Source organism: Trichoderma atroviride, chromosome 3 (genome assembly GCF_020647795.1).
Source record: "Trichoderma atroviride chromosome 3, complete sequence".
Lineage (NCBI taxonomy): Eukaryota > Fungi > Ascomycota > Sordariomycetes > Hypocreales > Hypocreaceae > Trichoderma > Trichoderma atroviride.
In genome coordinates, this window is record NC_089402.1 from 3,343,594 (window position 1) to 3,357,369 (window position 13,776).

General features: G+C 50.5%; 7 protein-coding genes across 7 annotated transcripts; 5 read left to right on the plus strand and 2 right to left on the minus strand.

Moving 5' to 3' along the window:
• Positions 1–2: 2 nt before the first annotated feature.
• TrAtP1_006362 (uncharacterized protein) lies at positions 3–1,350 on the minus strand. Its single transcript, XM_014082968.2, has one exon. It carries the CDS (start codon positions 1,114–1,116, stop codon positions 208–210), a length of 909 nt encoding a protein of 302 aa, XP_013938443.1. The 5' UTR covers positions 1,117–1,350; the 3' UTR covers positions 3–207.
• A 402-nt stretch (positions 1,351–1,752) lies between these two features.
• TrAtP1_006363 (uncharacterized protein) lies at positions 1,753–3,820 on the minus strand (the record flags this gene model as incomplete). Its single annotated transcript, XM_014082969.2, has 5 exons — positions 3,495–3,820; positions 2,618–3,411; positions 2,504–2,555; positions 2,223–2,437; positions 1,753–2,170 (listed from the first exon to the last, which is right to left on the minus strand). Exons 1-5 carry the CDS (start codon positions 3,594–3,596, stop codon positions 1,753–1,755), a joined length of 1,581 nt encoding a protein of 526 aa, XP_013938444.2. The 5' UTR covers positions 3,597–3,820.
• A 325-nt stretch (positions 3,821–4,145) lies between these two features.
• TrAtP1_006364 (uncharacterized protein) lies at positions 4,146–5,188 on the plus strand (the record flags this gene model as incomplete). The annotated part of the gene is made up of 2 exons (XM_014082970.2): positions 4,146–4,270; positions 4,483–5,188. 2 exons carry the CDS (start codon positions 4,146–4,148, stop codon positions 5,186–5,188), a joined length of 831 nt encoding a protein of 276 aa, XP_013938445.2.
• A 154-nt stretch (positions 5,189–5,342) lies between these two features.
• On the plus strand, positions 5,343–6,440 carry TrAtP1_006365 (uncharacterized protein; the record flags this gene model as incomplete). Its single annotated transcript, XM_066113096.1, has 1 exon — positions 5,343–6,440. The coding sequence occupies one exon, from the start codon at positions 5,343–5,345 to the stop codon at positions 6,438–6,440; it is 1,098 nt and encodes a 365-aa protein (XP_065969182.1).
• Positions 6,441–7,276: 836 nt separating this feature from the next.
• Positions 7,277–9,694, plus strand: TrAtP1_006366 (uncharacterized protein). The gene is made up of 5 exons (XM_014083190.2): positions 7,277–7,734; positions 7,803–9,075; positions 9,137–9,231; positions 9,302–9,382; positions 9,453–9,694. Exons 2-5 carry the CDS (start codon positions 8,184–8,186, stop codon positions 9,537–9,539), a joined length of 1,155 nt encoding a protein of 384 aa, XP_013938665.2. The 5' UTR covers positions 7,277–7,734; positions 7,803–8,183; the 3' UTR covers positions 9,540–9,694.
• Positions 9,695–9,817: 123 nt separating this feature from the next.
• TrAtP1_006367 (uncharacterized protein) lies at positions 9,818–11,949 on the plus strand. The gene is made up of 2 exons (XM_014082971.2): positions 9,818–10,109; positions 10,181–11,949. Exons 1-2 carry the CDS (start codon positions 10,058–10,060, stop codon positions 11,665–11,667), a joined length of 1,539 nt encoding a protein of 512 aa, XP_013938446.1. The 5' UTR covers positions 9,818–10,057; the 3' UTR covers positions 11,668–11,949.
• Positions 11,950–12,019: 70 nt separating this feature from the next.
• Positions 12,020–13,559, plus strand: TrAtP1_006368 (uncharacterized protein). Its single transcript, XM_014083184.2, has one exon. It carries the CDS (start codon positions 12,264–12,266, stop codon positions 13,341–13,343), a length of 1,080 nt encoding a protein of 359 aa, XP_013938659.1. The 5' UTR covers positions 12,020–12,263; the 3' UTR covers positions 13,344–13,559.
• Positions 13,560–13,776: the final 217 nt, after the last annotated feature.

Sequence of the window (13,776 nt, forward strand, 5' to 3'; positions counted from 1 at the left end):
GGGAAATAATATAGAATACATGCATCTTGGTGAAAGATGGTGGGATATATAGCTAGAATCTTTAGTGATTACTGCGACGAACTTGGAGTCAATTGACACGCTCTCTTACATGATCCCAAAAAGCTTGATATTTCATTACAACGTTTATGCTCTAGTAAGAGTCTCGTGAAACTTATTCGACACTGCTAATACATCGTAACCCCCGTCTCACAGCTTCGACCTTGATCGAACATCAACCGGCGCCCACCATGGATACCCCGGCGGCGCATTCTCATCTATCGTGTCCTTGAACTCGGGCTGCCTCTTCTGCAGAAAGCTCTGGATCCCCTCCTTGGCATCGTCGCTCCTCACAAGCGAGTAAAACAGCTTGCTCTCCACGAGATGCGCCTCCTCTGGCGTCGCCGGCGCGCGGTACACCTGGTTCTTCATCACCGCCGCCGACACCAGGCTGACATTGGCCGCAACCTCGTCCGCGATCCGCAGCGCCGTGGGGAGCACCTCGGCCGCGTCGACGATCTCGCTGAACAAGCCGTCGAGCAGCTTGTGCCCGGCGGGATAGACGCCGCCCGTGGTGGCCAGGTGCAGCGCCTTGGAGGTGCCAATCAGCCGCGGCAGGAAGAAGCTGCTGCAGGCCTCGAAGCAGAAGCCCCGGCGGCCAAAGACGAAACCAATCTTTGCGGCGCTGCTCGCGACGCGGATGTTGGCCGCCAGCGTCATGGTGATGCCGACGCCCACCGCGGAGCCGTTGAGCGCCACGACGACGGGCTTGGTGCAGTTGTACATGGCGAGGCTGACCTGGCCGCCCTCGTCGCGGTGCACGTCTGCGTTGGCGCTCTGCTCGCCGCCGGCGTTGAAGTCCATGCCCGCGCAGAAGAGCTTGTTCTTGGGGTCTGACGAGGTCAGGACGATGGCGCGGACGCGCGGGTCCGAGGAGACGAGGCTAAAGGCCGAGATGAGGGACCGGGCCATTTCCTGGGTGAAGCCATTGTGGGCGGCGGGACGGTGGAGCTTGATGATGATGACGGGCGTGACGGCCGAGGAGGAGGCTGGGTGGTGGGAGAAGAGGAGCGTTGGGAGGGTGAAGGTGTTGTAGCTGGAAGGGAGATCGGGGGCCATTTTTTGTGAGTGAGGTTGATGGAGTTTGTGGTGTTGAAGTTGGGAGGCTTGAGTGTGTGAGACACTCGGTTGTCTAAGGTTTGAACAGCAAAAAGTTGGGTGATAAGATGAGAGGTGAATATTAATTGAAGATTCGTTTGATGATGTAAAAATTGTGACGGAACAAGGTTTGGATGAGATGAGATTCTGATGATGCCGTCTGTAATGCTCGACGCTCACCGGATGTGTGATTACTGGTCCAAGACGCTGGAGCCGTGGACCTCGGTTCCCCACAATGGGTGCCGAGTCCGTGTGGGGTGCTAGCGTCGAGATCTCAGCGCTTTACCCTGTATAACGGTGTGAAATAAATCAGAATTATAATATTAGATATTGGTTTTAGATTTATCATTAAAAGAGGGTCAAGTGTTGAGAATGTTGGTAATTCACTATTTCATCATTTACACTCGTCTAAATGCAGGTCTGTAAAGCTCCTTGTATACGACAAATAAATGATGAAATGTAAAAGAGCCTGCAGATGTGTTTGGCAACGGCTGCCCCTATTCTTTTATCATTTCTCTACCAACGTGATGATATGAATATTCTTAAGCCATACGATACAAGAACTCGCGGCAGATATTTCGCATCAATCCTTGTCCCCTAATCCGTTTGTAATCTCTCTGTAACCTTCATCATGACTCTGCCAGCCGGCCCCGCCGTAAAAGCCCAAGACTGAATAGCATGGTCGCCCAGCTTCGTATCCAGGTCGGTATACGAATATTTTGGCTTCTCCGAGGGATTGTGGTCTCGGAGTTCAAAGTCGAACCAGCGCGCCACCATGACAAGCAGAATCTTCATCTCGTCCAAGGCCAGCGGCTGGCCGAGACAAGATCGCAGACCCTTTTCAAAGGGCCGGTATGCGTTGCGGGGGAAGCTTGGTTCTGCCGACATGAAGCGCTCTGGCTTGAATAGTGTCGGCTCATCAAAGAACTTGGAGTCGTAATGCATTGTCTGCTGGGAAATGGAGACGAGGTGGTCTTTCAGGGGATATGATCGCCCCTTGTATTCCATGGTCGGCCTACTCTTTCTGTTAGAAACCAAGCAAGCGTAGGAAAGAAGATGTTGCTTACATGCTAGATGGCGCCGCGCGAATACTAAAGCCTACGGTGAATAGTCTCAGTGTCTCGTTGACGACCGCCGTAGTATATGCTAGATTATTGATGAGCCCAGGCTGCTCTTGCAGCATCTGGACTGTCTTGTCATGGTCCTTGTCAAAGACGCGGTCGTGTTCCTCTCGTAGCTTCTGAAGCGCATCTGGGAACACGCTGAGAAGCATCAATATGTACTGGAGTCAAACATTAGATACCAACTTTTTCCAAAGAGACAACAATAAACTATGGGGCTATCTCACCGTTGACGCATCCGAAGTGGTACCATATCCCGCGGCCAATAAGCCATTCACGCTGCCGATATACATGTTAGCAAATTCCCATACATGTACAAATGACGAGGGGAGCCTCTGTACTTGTCGAGCATTATCCTCAACATGTTGTCCCCTAAAGGACGTCCGCTTTGAACCTCTGATAGCATCATCCTATCCAATAGGCATGTGACGCTGCTCTTGGTTGGAGCAACATCCTGCTGTTCAAGGGCAGTAAATCGAGCCCTTATTTTCGGCTCAATGGCCGTCTCTACACGGGTCCACAGCTGCTTCGCTTCCCTGCCAATGCGCCACTTCGCAAACGGGTTGTTTGTAGCATTGTTTTTTCCCTGGAGGTCGATGGCGCTCTTGACGTCGTCGTAGATTTGCGCGCTAAGCGTTTCATTCAAGAGAATCTTTACCATCACTTGGAATGGATAGTAGCCAAGCTCGCAGCGTATATCAGTAACCTTGCCAGACTCGGCTATATCCGAGAAGCGACGGCGAAGAGCTGCGGCCTGCTCGATAATAGAGCCATGATTTCCTCTTATAATACTTGGGGTAAGTCCAGGCGCGAGCGTCTGATGCAGATGCTTCCAGAGAGGTCCGTTTGTCCCTTCGATAAAACTGGCGCCAACGTTACCTTTTAAGAATTTGGTGACCTCTTCATGCATATCAAACGTGTTCTCAGTTGTCGGGATAGCGCAGGCCTCGGGAGAGAGGCAGAAGATGAATTGCGGGCCAAGTGGCCAGAGGTCGATGTAAAAGACATCGGGGAGATCGTAGTCGGCTTTGAGCTCCGAGACGACTGACTGCAAGTGTGATCCCCGGGGCAGTTTCTGAACGTACTCGCCAATGATCTTCAGATGGCCCCAAATCATCGAATGTGGCGGGCATGGCTAAACGGATTAGTCAGTTTGCAGCCTTTTCTCTCAAGATAAAGCTGTCAGCGATTGTACATGCTGGCCAGTAGAAGCCATACCAGATCACGATACTTTGAACGGTGGTGTACAAGTCGTACTGCGAAATATGCCAATGCAGTGACCGAGCCTGCGCCCAGGAGCCACAGCTTGTCGATGGACATGGCTGTAGAGCTGTAATGAGATGAGGCCAGTCTGGTCAATTAGAATGTCTAAATAGAATTCAGGAGTCGACCAGTAGCAAATGAACGCGGCAATGGCTGCACTTATATGCCAGGCTAGCTCGCCGGGAGCTCATTATACCATAAGATTTTGGGGTGGTGGCGCTTAATTCTCTCTTTTCCCCTCATTTGGATTATATAGCTTGGATAAATACTTATAGCGCAACGTATAGAGAAGTTGCTAAATATCAAATCCATTTAGAACATGTCTTGATAGGTTGGTGGACTATCAGGATCCAAGCTGCAGGATCAAGCACATCATGTGGGTGGGGTCACAGGTACCTGATCGCTATAATGTGTGGAGTGAAGCAGATGTACAGTGTATATTTGACAGTAAAAGATCGCACTGTAGATGACTAACCGCCGCAAAGCTTAAAGCTGCATGCCGCCTGGATGGACTCATCTGACAACATTCTCCACCCAAACTCAACCATGTGCTCGACCACTTCGTCGCCAAATCATGGGCTACGATTGGGCGAGCCATAAAGAAACATGCCAGTCATGGGCTACGATTGGGAGAGCCATAAAGAAACATGTCACCGGCTATATATCCGCGAGGGCTGGTCCCTAGAGCGCATCATGGACTATCTGAAGACCGGGTTTGGCTTCACACCGAGGTATGCCCAACTGTACAATCTTGCACGGTGACGAATCCCTGTGAAAGTAGATGATGCTTGCGATGCTCGCCACGCCTCACCATAGAATGGTCCAATTTTTACGCAATGCGGACAAAGTTTGAGCGTCTACCTAAATATTTCTTCTAATTGCTGATATGAGAGACTGCGATGCAAAGTGTAGCCAGGATGGCGGAACTGACATTTGACGATAGTCGACGTGCCTTTCAGGCCCAGTTCCGGCGCTGGGACTTTCCACTCAAAACAAAAAGCCGCTGCCAAGATGACCGGCTCCTAGGCCGGATCAAGGAGCTGTGGGAGCAGAACTTCTCTCCCAACGAGATGATTAAGATACTCGTTGATGAAGGCTTTGATGCAGGTCCGCATGAAATAATGAAGCTCCGTCTCAAGAATAGGTGGTTGTTTCGCGGTCCTAATAACGAAAAAGCAAAGGCTGTCGATACGTCTGCTACTAACCCCAACGATGAGCTTCAACTACCAGAGAATCTGGAATCTTCTGCTTTGCTAGATGTGGATGATAGTACCTTGTCTCTGAAGCATGGCCAGAAAGGCGAGGGGGAACGGGGAGTGGAGAGAGAAGACGAGCGAGAGGCAGATGCTGAAGACGCTGATGAGAGCCCATCAAACCATCCTCTTTCCACGCCCTCGCCTGGAATCGGACACGACGACGATACGAACGCTACTGAGCCGGCGCAGAACCAAGCTGACAAGAACAAGAAGAAACGAAATCGGTTCAAGACGGACGCCTCTGGAGCCATCGTACGGTTTCCTTCGGAAATGACGATTGACGATGCTCGAAGCAAGTTGGGTCTGGACAAGCCTACCTATCGTTCACTCCGTATTACATTTCAAAACATCTGTACGGCCATGGACGTCAGCAAAAAAATCTGCTGGATCTGAGAAATGGGAAGCTGCCAAGACACGTCTTCTACATATAAGACCCGAGCTGTACCACAAGCTGTGGACGCCCGAAGATGAATTGGAATCTAAGCAGGCCGCATTGGATGTCATCTGTACAGACATTGCGAAAAGGATGCGCTCTATGGATTCTAAAATGAGTGTAGCAGAAGTCAAGAATGCACTGGGAATGAATCCCCAAGAAGCAAGAGATGCCCGCATTGCTTTTAACGAAGTGCTGATCGAAGCGGGATTTACCACAAAACTTGATTCCACGCCTACACCTCAGCAATGGGACGACTTGAGAAGGCTATGGGGTAGCCGGTCAGATGTGATCCAGAAGATTATGGACGACATAGACAGTGATCCGAGTAATCGTCTTAAAGTCAAAGCTCTCGACGTATTATCCCGGGATACCTTGAAAAGACTACGCGACAATCGAGCTAGCAGAAGCCCGAAAAAGCAGACACAGTCTGACCGAATTGAATCAGACATGAGCCAGTTCACTGATGGTTTCGACACCAACCATGATGATGCTGGCCTTCTACTCGGCCCGCAACTATCCGCTGGTCAGATAGATCTGGGAGATGGCTTGTCCCCAAGCGCACTTGACGATGTATCTGACGCCTCATATACTCCTCAAGCTATATTGAGTCCCGACAGTGGCGCTATAACGCCATATTTACCTCTATCTTTGCAGCCCTCGCACGTGGTTGGGGGTTCTTTAGATGCTCCCACTGCCACTCTACGCCCGCAAGCCCCTCCCTTGTCTACTCCGCAAATATTCAATCCTGCAGAAGCCCCCAATGTGCACTTGGACTCGACGGTTGGACAGTCATTGTTATTGGATTCGGATGCCGGCACGGGCTTCCTAAACGAGGCATATGTAGCTCCACCATATGGCACTACACACTCCTCGGCGCAATTATTTCACCATAATCCTCCAATATCGACAGCATACGCCGTGTATTTCCGAGCGCATCCATCATCGACCTTTATCCCCAGCGAGCCGTTATGGATAGCTACTATGAGCTCCAAATCGGTGCAGGAGCTACGACAAGCTGCGACTGATAAGCTGCCAGGAGCGGCTTGTGTTAGGATCGAAGGCATTGTGAAGGATGGCAGTGGCGGCGAGATACCCTTGGTGATTAATACCGACGAGCATCTCGCTGCTTTCTTCTCATATACCCTAGGGGAGACACCGACTTTCAGCGTTCTGCTGGTATGGAAAACTGGCGATGCTGGCCGTTTCTAATTTGTCTACTACACTTGGTAGTGCCATGGGAGCAATCCTTTGTCTTTTCTTTACTTTTTCTTTCCTTCCTTTCCCTCTTATTCCTTCATGTTTCTTCCCCCTTCGAGATTGAGACCAAAGTGTTCCAAAGCTTCAAGTAGAGCATCTATTTCGTTTGATATATTTTCCCTTAACGTTGGTTGTATGCAGCAGCAGCAAGACTGGCGGCAGCAAGACTGGCGTCAGAGGACACGAAAGCATGAGTCAAATCGTTGTCTTGAGATCTATCAAGATCTATGATACGTGTACCTGACAAGGGTACGTCAGAGGACACGAAATCATGAGTCAGGTCGTCTTAAAATTAAAACTTGGGATGCGTGTATCTGACTTTGATTGACTTAACGTGGGGTTTTAGAGCAGATAATAATACTATGGTTGGTAAATAGAGCCTTTGTAAGATTACGGATAATATATACAAGATTATTACAAGCAATGGTATGGCTCCTGACGGAGTTGCGGTAGCGAAGGCTAGACGTTTGCAAAGCTGACAGCAATTCTATTTACCACTGAATAAAGAACGATCGACTTTACCAGGCCTCTTCCTTCATCGGAAGATTAATACCCAGCGGTTGAAACCTGATTGTAGTTGATTGCATTGCCGAAGCAGCCAATCGGCATAGAATAATTGAGTCTACATTACTGCGGCAACACCACTTGCTAATATATTGTATGTGATGGACGACGGCGTTCGTCTTCCGCCCTGCCCCATTACCGCGGCTATCCCATTTGCTAGCACGCTCAAGCAACTGCAGCTATAAATAGGTAGGTACATGTTCTGACTGAATCTCAGACCCACCCCCACTACCGCAAAAGTTCAAGCTTCACAATTCGCAATCGCAAAAGTTCGATGCAACAACGAGTCAGGCACGCCTTTGCAGTTTTCAATACCCGATTGCCTGCTGCGGCCGGCCACAATCTACCTTTACACAATTGACAGCCTTCGATCCGCACGACCAAATGCTCAAGTGCGGCTCGGCAGCGCATCCCTTGCGCCGGGGAGCAGCTCTGCGGAGCTTCAAGGGCGCGGCCGCTCGGCCAAGAGCAGTTGCGGCGCTGCGACACTACGCAACGGAGATTGAGCCAGAGAGGCCGAAGCCTCCCACAGAGGGAAATGAAAAGAAGCTGGGGAGGACGTTCCAGGGCCAGGTGATGGGCAGCATTGGCGCGCGGTTGAGGAGAGAGAGGGAGCAGCGAGAGCAGTACGAGAAGTGGAGGGACATGACGGATCCTTCGCGGAACTGGATGCTTACCTTTCGTGAGGCGCCTTGAAATCTTGAACTATCATGATGGTTGTTTGCTAACGTTTTTGGCGTGCCTTTTCAGTCTTCCTATCGAGCATTGGTATTTCCTACTGGCTGGGGACATACCGGCGACGAGAACCCGAGCCGGACTCGACGCTGCCGCTATCGAAGACGACGCCGCCGTCGCATAACATCAAGCTGGAGAATATGCAGGCGGCATGGGCAGACTTTGTCAAGATTGTCGGCAAAGACAATGTGAGCACCGATGAAACGCAGACGGAAGCACATAGTACGTCCGAGTGGTCGACGCATCCTGCCGGCCCGGAGGAGCGTCCGTTCTGCGTGGTATACCCCGGCTCGACGGAGGAAGTGTCAGAAGTCATGAAGGTTTGTCACCAGAGGAAGATTCCTGTCACTGCTTATAGCGGGGGGAACCAGTCTGGAGGGACATTTTACGCCGACGATGAAGGGCATTTCAATCGACTTTGGCCGGATGGACAAGGTTCTGTCTTTGCATGAGGAGGACCTTGACGTGGTTGTTCAGCCTGCCGTTGGCTGGGAGGAGCTGAATAACCAACTGTCAGAAAAGGGCCTATTCTTCCCTCCCGACCCCGGCCCAGGGGCCATGATTGGAGGCATGGTTGGCACTGGATGCAGCGGCACGAATGCTTACCGATATGGAACGATGCGGGAGTGGGTTCTCAGCCTGACGGTTGTCTTGGCGGACGGCACAATCATCAAGACTAGGCAGCGCCCTCGCAAGAGCTCTGCTGGCTATGACTTGACCAAGCTCTTCATCGGATCTGAGGGCACCCTTGGTCTGGTTACGGAAGCCACGCTCAAGCTGACAGTCAAGCCTCAATCTGAGAGCGTTGCTGTCTGCTCGTTCCCCACGATCCACCACGCAGCGACCTGTGTGCGCGATGTCGTAGGAAAGGGCATCCCCATTGCGGCAGTCGAAATTTTGGACGACAATCAAATGAAGTGCATAAACGATTCCCAGGTGACTTCGCGCACCTGGAACGAAGCCCCCACGTTGTTCTTCAAGTTTACCGGCACACCCAACAGCGTCAAAGAGCAGATTGCCCAGGTCAAGACTCTCGCCTCGCAGTGCAATAGCAAGACATTTGACTTTGCCAAAACCGACAGCGAGCGAGAAGAGCTGTGGAGTGCTCGAAAGGAAGCGCTATGGAGCGCCATGTCCATGAAGAAGGAAGGCGACAGAATGTGGACTGGCGATGTAGCCGTTCCGATGAGCAAGCTGCCTGATGTGATTGAGGAGACAAAGGAGGACATTCGAAAGAGCGGGCTGTTTGCAACGATTGTTGGGCATGTTGGAGATGGAAACTTTCACAGTAAGGGTTGCTTCTGTGTGAACGAATGAGAATGACTTACTAATTACGGGGGATGAAATAGCTATTCTTGCTTATAACGAGGCTCAGCGAAAGAAAGCAGAGGCAGTTGTTCACCGGATGGTCAAGAGAGCGATTGCGGCTGAGGGCACCGTTTCGGTAAGTCGACGACTTGTCCTCCCTTTTATCCTGACTTGCTTTGATACTGATTGTTTAACACAAAAAATAGGGTGAACACGGTGTTGGCCTAGTCAAGCGAGACTATCTCCCTCATGAACTTGGTGAGACGACGGTGGATGCGATGCGCCAGGTAAGTTTTTTTTTTTTTTCGTGATTTATTTTACTGTATTTTTAGGAATCTAGTTAACAGAGAGATGCAGATCAAAAAGGCCTACGATCCTCTGTGCTTGTTGAACTGCGACAAGGTTGTTCGCATGCAGAAGCCGAAGAGTGTGGAGCCTTGGTAAAAAAGACTGGTGGATGATGAACGGCCTGCTTTACTTGCTCGACAAAATGTACGAGCTTGATGAATGTAATGAAGACGGGCCTACGGAATAATAAATGTACTATATATGAGTGTAAACTAAACAATACACCTAAGCTTTACAAGTTGACTCCTGTCAGGGAAATGGAAGCCTTCCAGCTGCTTATCTAATCCTTCCCCAGGACCAGGCGCCCCACGTCATGCCGTCATGGGCAATCACACGCCTGCTGGTCCCTGCGCCAACTTTAAGCTCGTGACGCTGCCTCACCAGTAAGCGACATTCCTACCTTTTACTGTCACCAATTATATGATTGTGAATCCTCCCTTTCCCTTCTCTCAAGAACCGCCTCTGTAATATCATCGCCCTTAAAAGCCCACATCGGAATCAAACGGCCTCCATCCCAGCGTCGAGACGCCATCTACATCCCGTATCCCAAGTGTGTCACTGCTTTCGCAACCCCGCCGACCCCTGGGTCTGTCGCGTTTTCATTTCGCCCCCCTATGGCGCTCTTCACGGCGCAGCTTCATCCCGGCAGGGCGCTTGGGTTCTTCGGTGAGTAGATTTGAAGCTACATGGTATGAACTCAAAGCCCAGTGTATGCCTAACCCATCTCCGTCTGCTAGTCCTCGGCGCGTCCGTCCACGATGTCTTGACTCGGGTCAAGGCCGAGCCGCAAGCGTTCCCGAAACTCGAAGTCCTCTACTCCAAAGACCAGCCCGTCACCGAACAAGTATGCGTCGTGCTACCGCAGAACGGCATCAGATTGCGATTCGACGGCCCTGAGCAGCGCCTTCGACTGATTGAAGTCATCGATTTTACAAAGAGCCACATCACCTTTAAGGACCGAGATCTGGTACGGCCAGCCGGTGCTACTACTGCTCCTGAGGTGCCTGGAGAGTCAACGGCCGGGCCTACTTTCAGACACATATACCATCGACTGCTGGGGCCAACATACGCGGGCGAGTTTATACCTCCGGCGGGATCTCAGGGCAACGGAACATATGTGCTTTCATATCCTGGGGTGGCTTTCAACTTCTCGGTGCCAACTTCAGTGTACTCTGCAGATAAAGATGTCGTCTCATTACTTTCTGCCTCGTCATCCCAGATCGCGACCTCCATGGCGATCTTCAGTGGGAATTCCTGGGCAGAAGTACGGCCGACGCTTTGGACAGAGGTGCTGCCTAGCGTGAAGCTGACTTCCATGCTACCTCGAGGAAAAGACGTTTACCCCGATGAAGTGTCTTTGATACGACTACACGGGGGAGGCAAGATACAGTTATTCAGGAAATGGACAACCAGTTCATTTTGGATTATTCTCGGCGAGACGACGCCGCAGGATCTGGTGGCGGAACTCGGGCCGCCGAATGCGATATACCGCAAGAATGATCAGAAAATGGTCATTCACAAGATGCGAGCTGCCAGCAACACACATGGGCGCCCTAATATGAAGGATCTAGGGCGACCAGACGAATTAACAGACACGGATCAGTCATCGATGCATACCGGCTCTGACGAATCAGAGAATGAGGCCGCGGTCGAGGAGGATGGAGGAAGCAATGCGTCAGGAGAGTGTTTCTACAACTATTTCTACTTTGGCTTTGACATACTCGTGTCTACGCCTGTCCCTCCCTCCAGCCTACCACCCGGCGAAACAAAGGTACCAGACGAAATTGGGAATGGAATCAAGACTCATGCTCCTGATCGGCTAGTCGCGACAAAGTTGGTGCTCCATGGCAATATACCCGGCTCATACGAGTTCAACCGCCACCGCCGATGTCGATGGGAGATTAGCTATCTGGATGACCTGTCTAGCGATGGCGGCCCCGTCAACTCAGAGATGGAATTCAAGACGATTGAGAATCTCATGAGTAGGAAATGGGAAGGTGTCTATCCTACAGACAAGACTCAGCCGCGACAAGGGGGTATGGTCCTGAACCGCGGCTGGGGAGACAGCCCAGGTAGCAGCTGCGAGTTTCTCGGCGGGTGGGAGGAGAGCGGAGCGAGACGGCCAGAGGCGAATGGCGATTCTACAACTACGCTGTATGGATTTCCGGGGATGGTGTTTGAGGTTTTGAAGAATGATTATGTTAATACATTGACGGTGTTTTGAGTATTAGGCTTTTTGAAGTATGAAAGAGAGGGGGATTTGGTAGTTGATACGGGGGGAAAGGAGTTTTGCATATATTTCTACGGGAGCGGCATTTTGTAATTTTGAGAGTTTCTTATTTTTCTCTTGGGGTACCCTTTTGGGCTGCTTTGGGCTGGCATATCACATAACTACTATGCATAAACATATTTGGAACCATTCTGTGGCTCCTTGAATCGACATTGGTTTGTTTTCTACTTTTATTAAGCTAGGTTTTTAGCGGTGGCTCTGACTGTTCTATCTGACCTCTTATCAATTTTTATCTTGACCGGTAATTCGTGCAAAGCGCAAAAGCTGACTGGCTTACGAAAAAGCATTGCTTGATACTGCCCGCGCTAAACCTGCCTGTGTGATTTTGAACGTCATACATGCATTTCGACTCCAATCAAGAGGAGCCGTTGCAATTAGGACCAATCCTCGCGAATCCTACTGGTGAGACCCCGCCATTGTATCTAATACCATCAATAGCTCGTTTCCGACACGCAAGCTCGTTTGCTTCCATTGACTATCACTGAACTTTCAGAGACGGGTCCAAATTGGCGGTTTGCCATTTCCACATCATGCCTACCATAACAGAGCCTCAAATCCAGTCTGTGCTCGTCGTTGGCGGAGGAGGCTTTGTGGGATCGCATGTCGTTCGCGCTCTTCTGCTGGAACCAGACTGCGACATATACGTGGCAAGCAGGACGCCGGACAGCCACCCGGATCAAGACAGCCGCGTTACTTACAAGACCGTTGATATCACGGATGAAACTCATCTCGCCGCGCTCTTTGGCACGATTAGGCCACAGGTTGTCATTCACACCGTCTCTCCGTCGCCAACAGCATCGGCAGAAGCGCTGGAACGCACCAACATTGAGGGAACGAGAAACTTGTTGAACGTGGCGGCTGCTAGTTCCGAGACGCGGGTGTTTGTTTACACTTCGTCTGATTCGGCTCTTGTGCTGACTCAGGAACCAATTGATGAGGAACGGGGGCAGCTGTATACGGCACAGAATTATAGTAATGCGTATGGCAAAACGAAGGGCATAGCTGATGCAATGGTTATTGCTGCGAATGGTCCTGGCTTGCGGACGGCAACGTTGCGAATTCCTGTTGTTTACGGAGAATACGATTATAATAACTTACTGCCGCGGCTGTTGGGGAGTATCCAGAGAGGCGAGCAAAGGATGCAGGTTGGTTCTGATTCGAAAGTGTTTGAGTTTTGCAGTGTCCACAAAGCTGCAGAAGCGCATGTATTGGCGGCCAAGGCGCTGTTGCGTGTTGATTCTGCTCCCAGGGGAGATGCTCAGCCTGATGGCCAGGGATACTTTATAAGTGATGGAAAGCCACAGCCCTTCTTTGACTTTATGCGGCGCTGCTACGCTGCTGCTGGAGCGCCGGTGAAGCCGGAGGAGGTGAAGATTATGCCGTTGTATATGGTTCAAAGCATTGCTTCATGCACGGAATGGGCGTATATGATCTTGACGCTGAATTATAAGAGGCCGAGTATGCGGCGTCAGGAAATTGATTATCTTGATCGGGGGTGTTGCTGGGACATTTCAAAGGCAAAGGAGAGATTGGGGTATGAGCCTGTGAAGGATCAGGATGAAGCCATACGAAGCATGATGGAATGGGGCATTGATAATATTAAAGTTTGATCCACTCAAAGTGCTGTATTGCCCGCGTCCGGATCCCTGAGAGTGACCGGGATTGACTATGTTGTCATCGAGGAGATGTTGTCTACTTCATATACCTGCTGCACATTTCAAACTGGATAAGCTCTTCAATGCACGCTCTGGCTTTGTTCAAAGTTGTGGAAGCTCATTTTACCTGTAATCTTGAACTTCTTACTATAGTACTCGAATACAGCAGGACGTTGGTACAGTTTAGTTTATTCCTGTTGCACTTTTCTTTATTCATGTGATGCGCAAAGCAATAAAAGAAAGACGGAGATTAGATCTGAATCTCCGAATGGAGCCAGAGCCTAGTTCCATAGCTCTTGACTCAACGCACCCTGTCTATATTTACACTGTTTCAACGATCCTTTACGAAAACAGATCCATCAAAAGAACACGACATCAGCTCCAATCC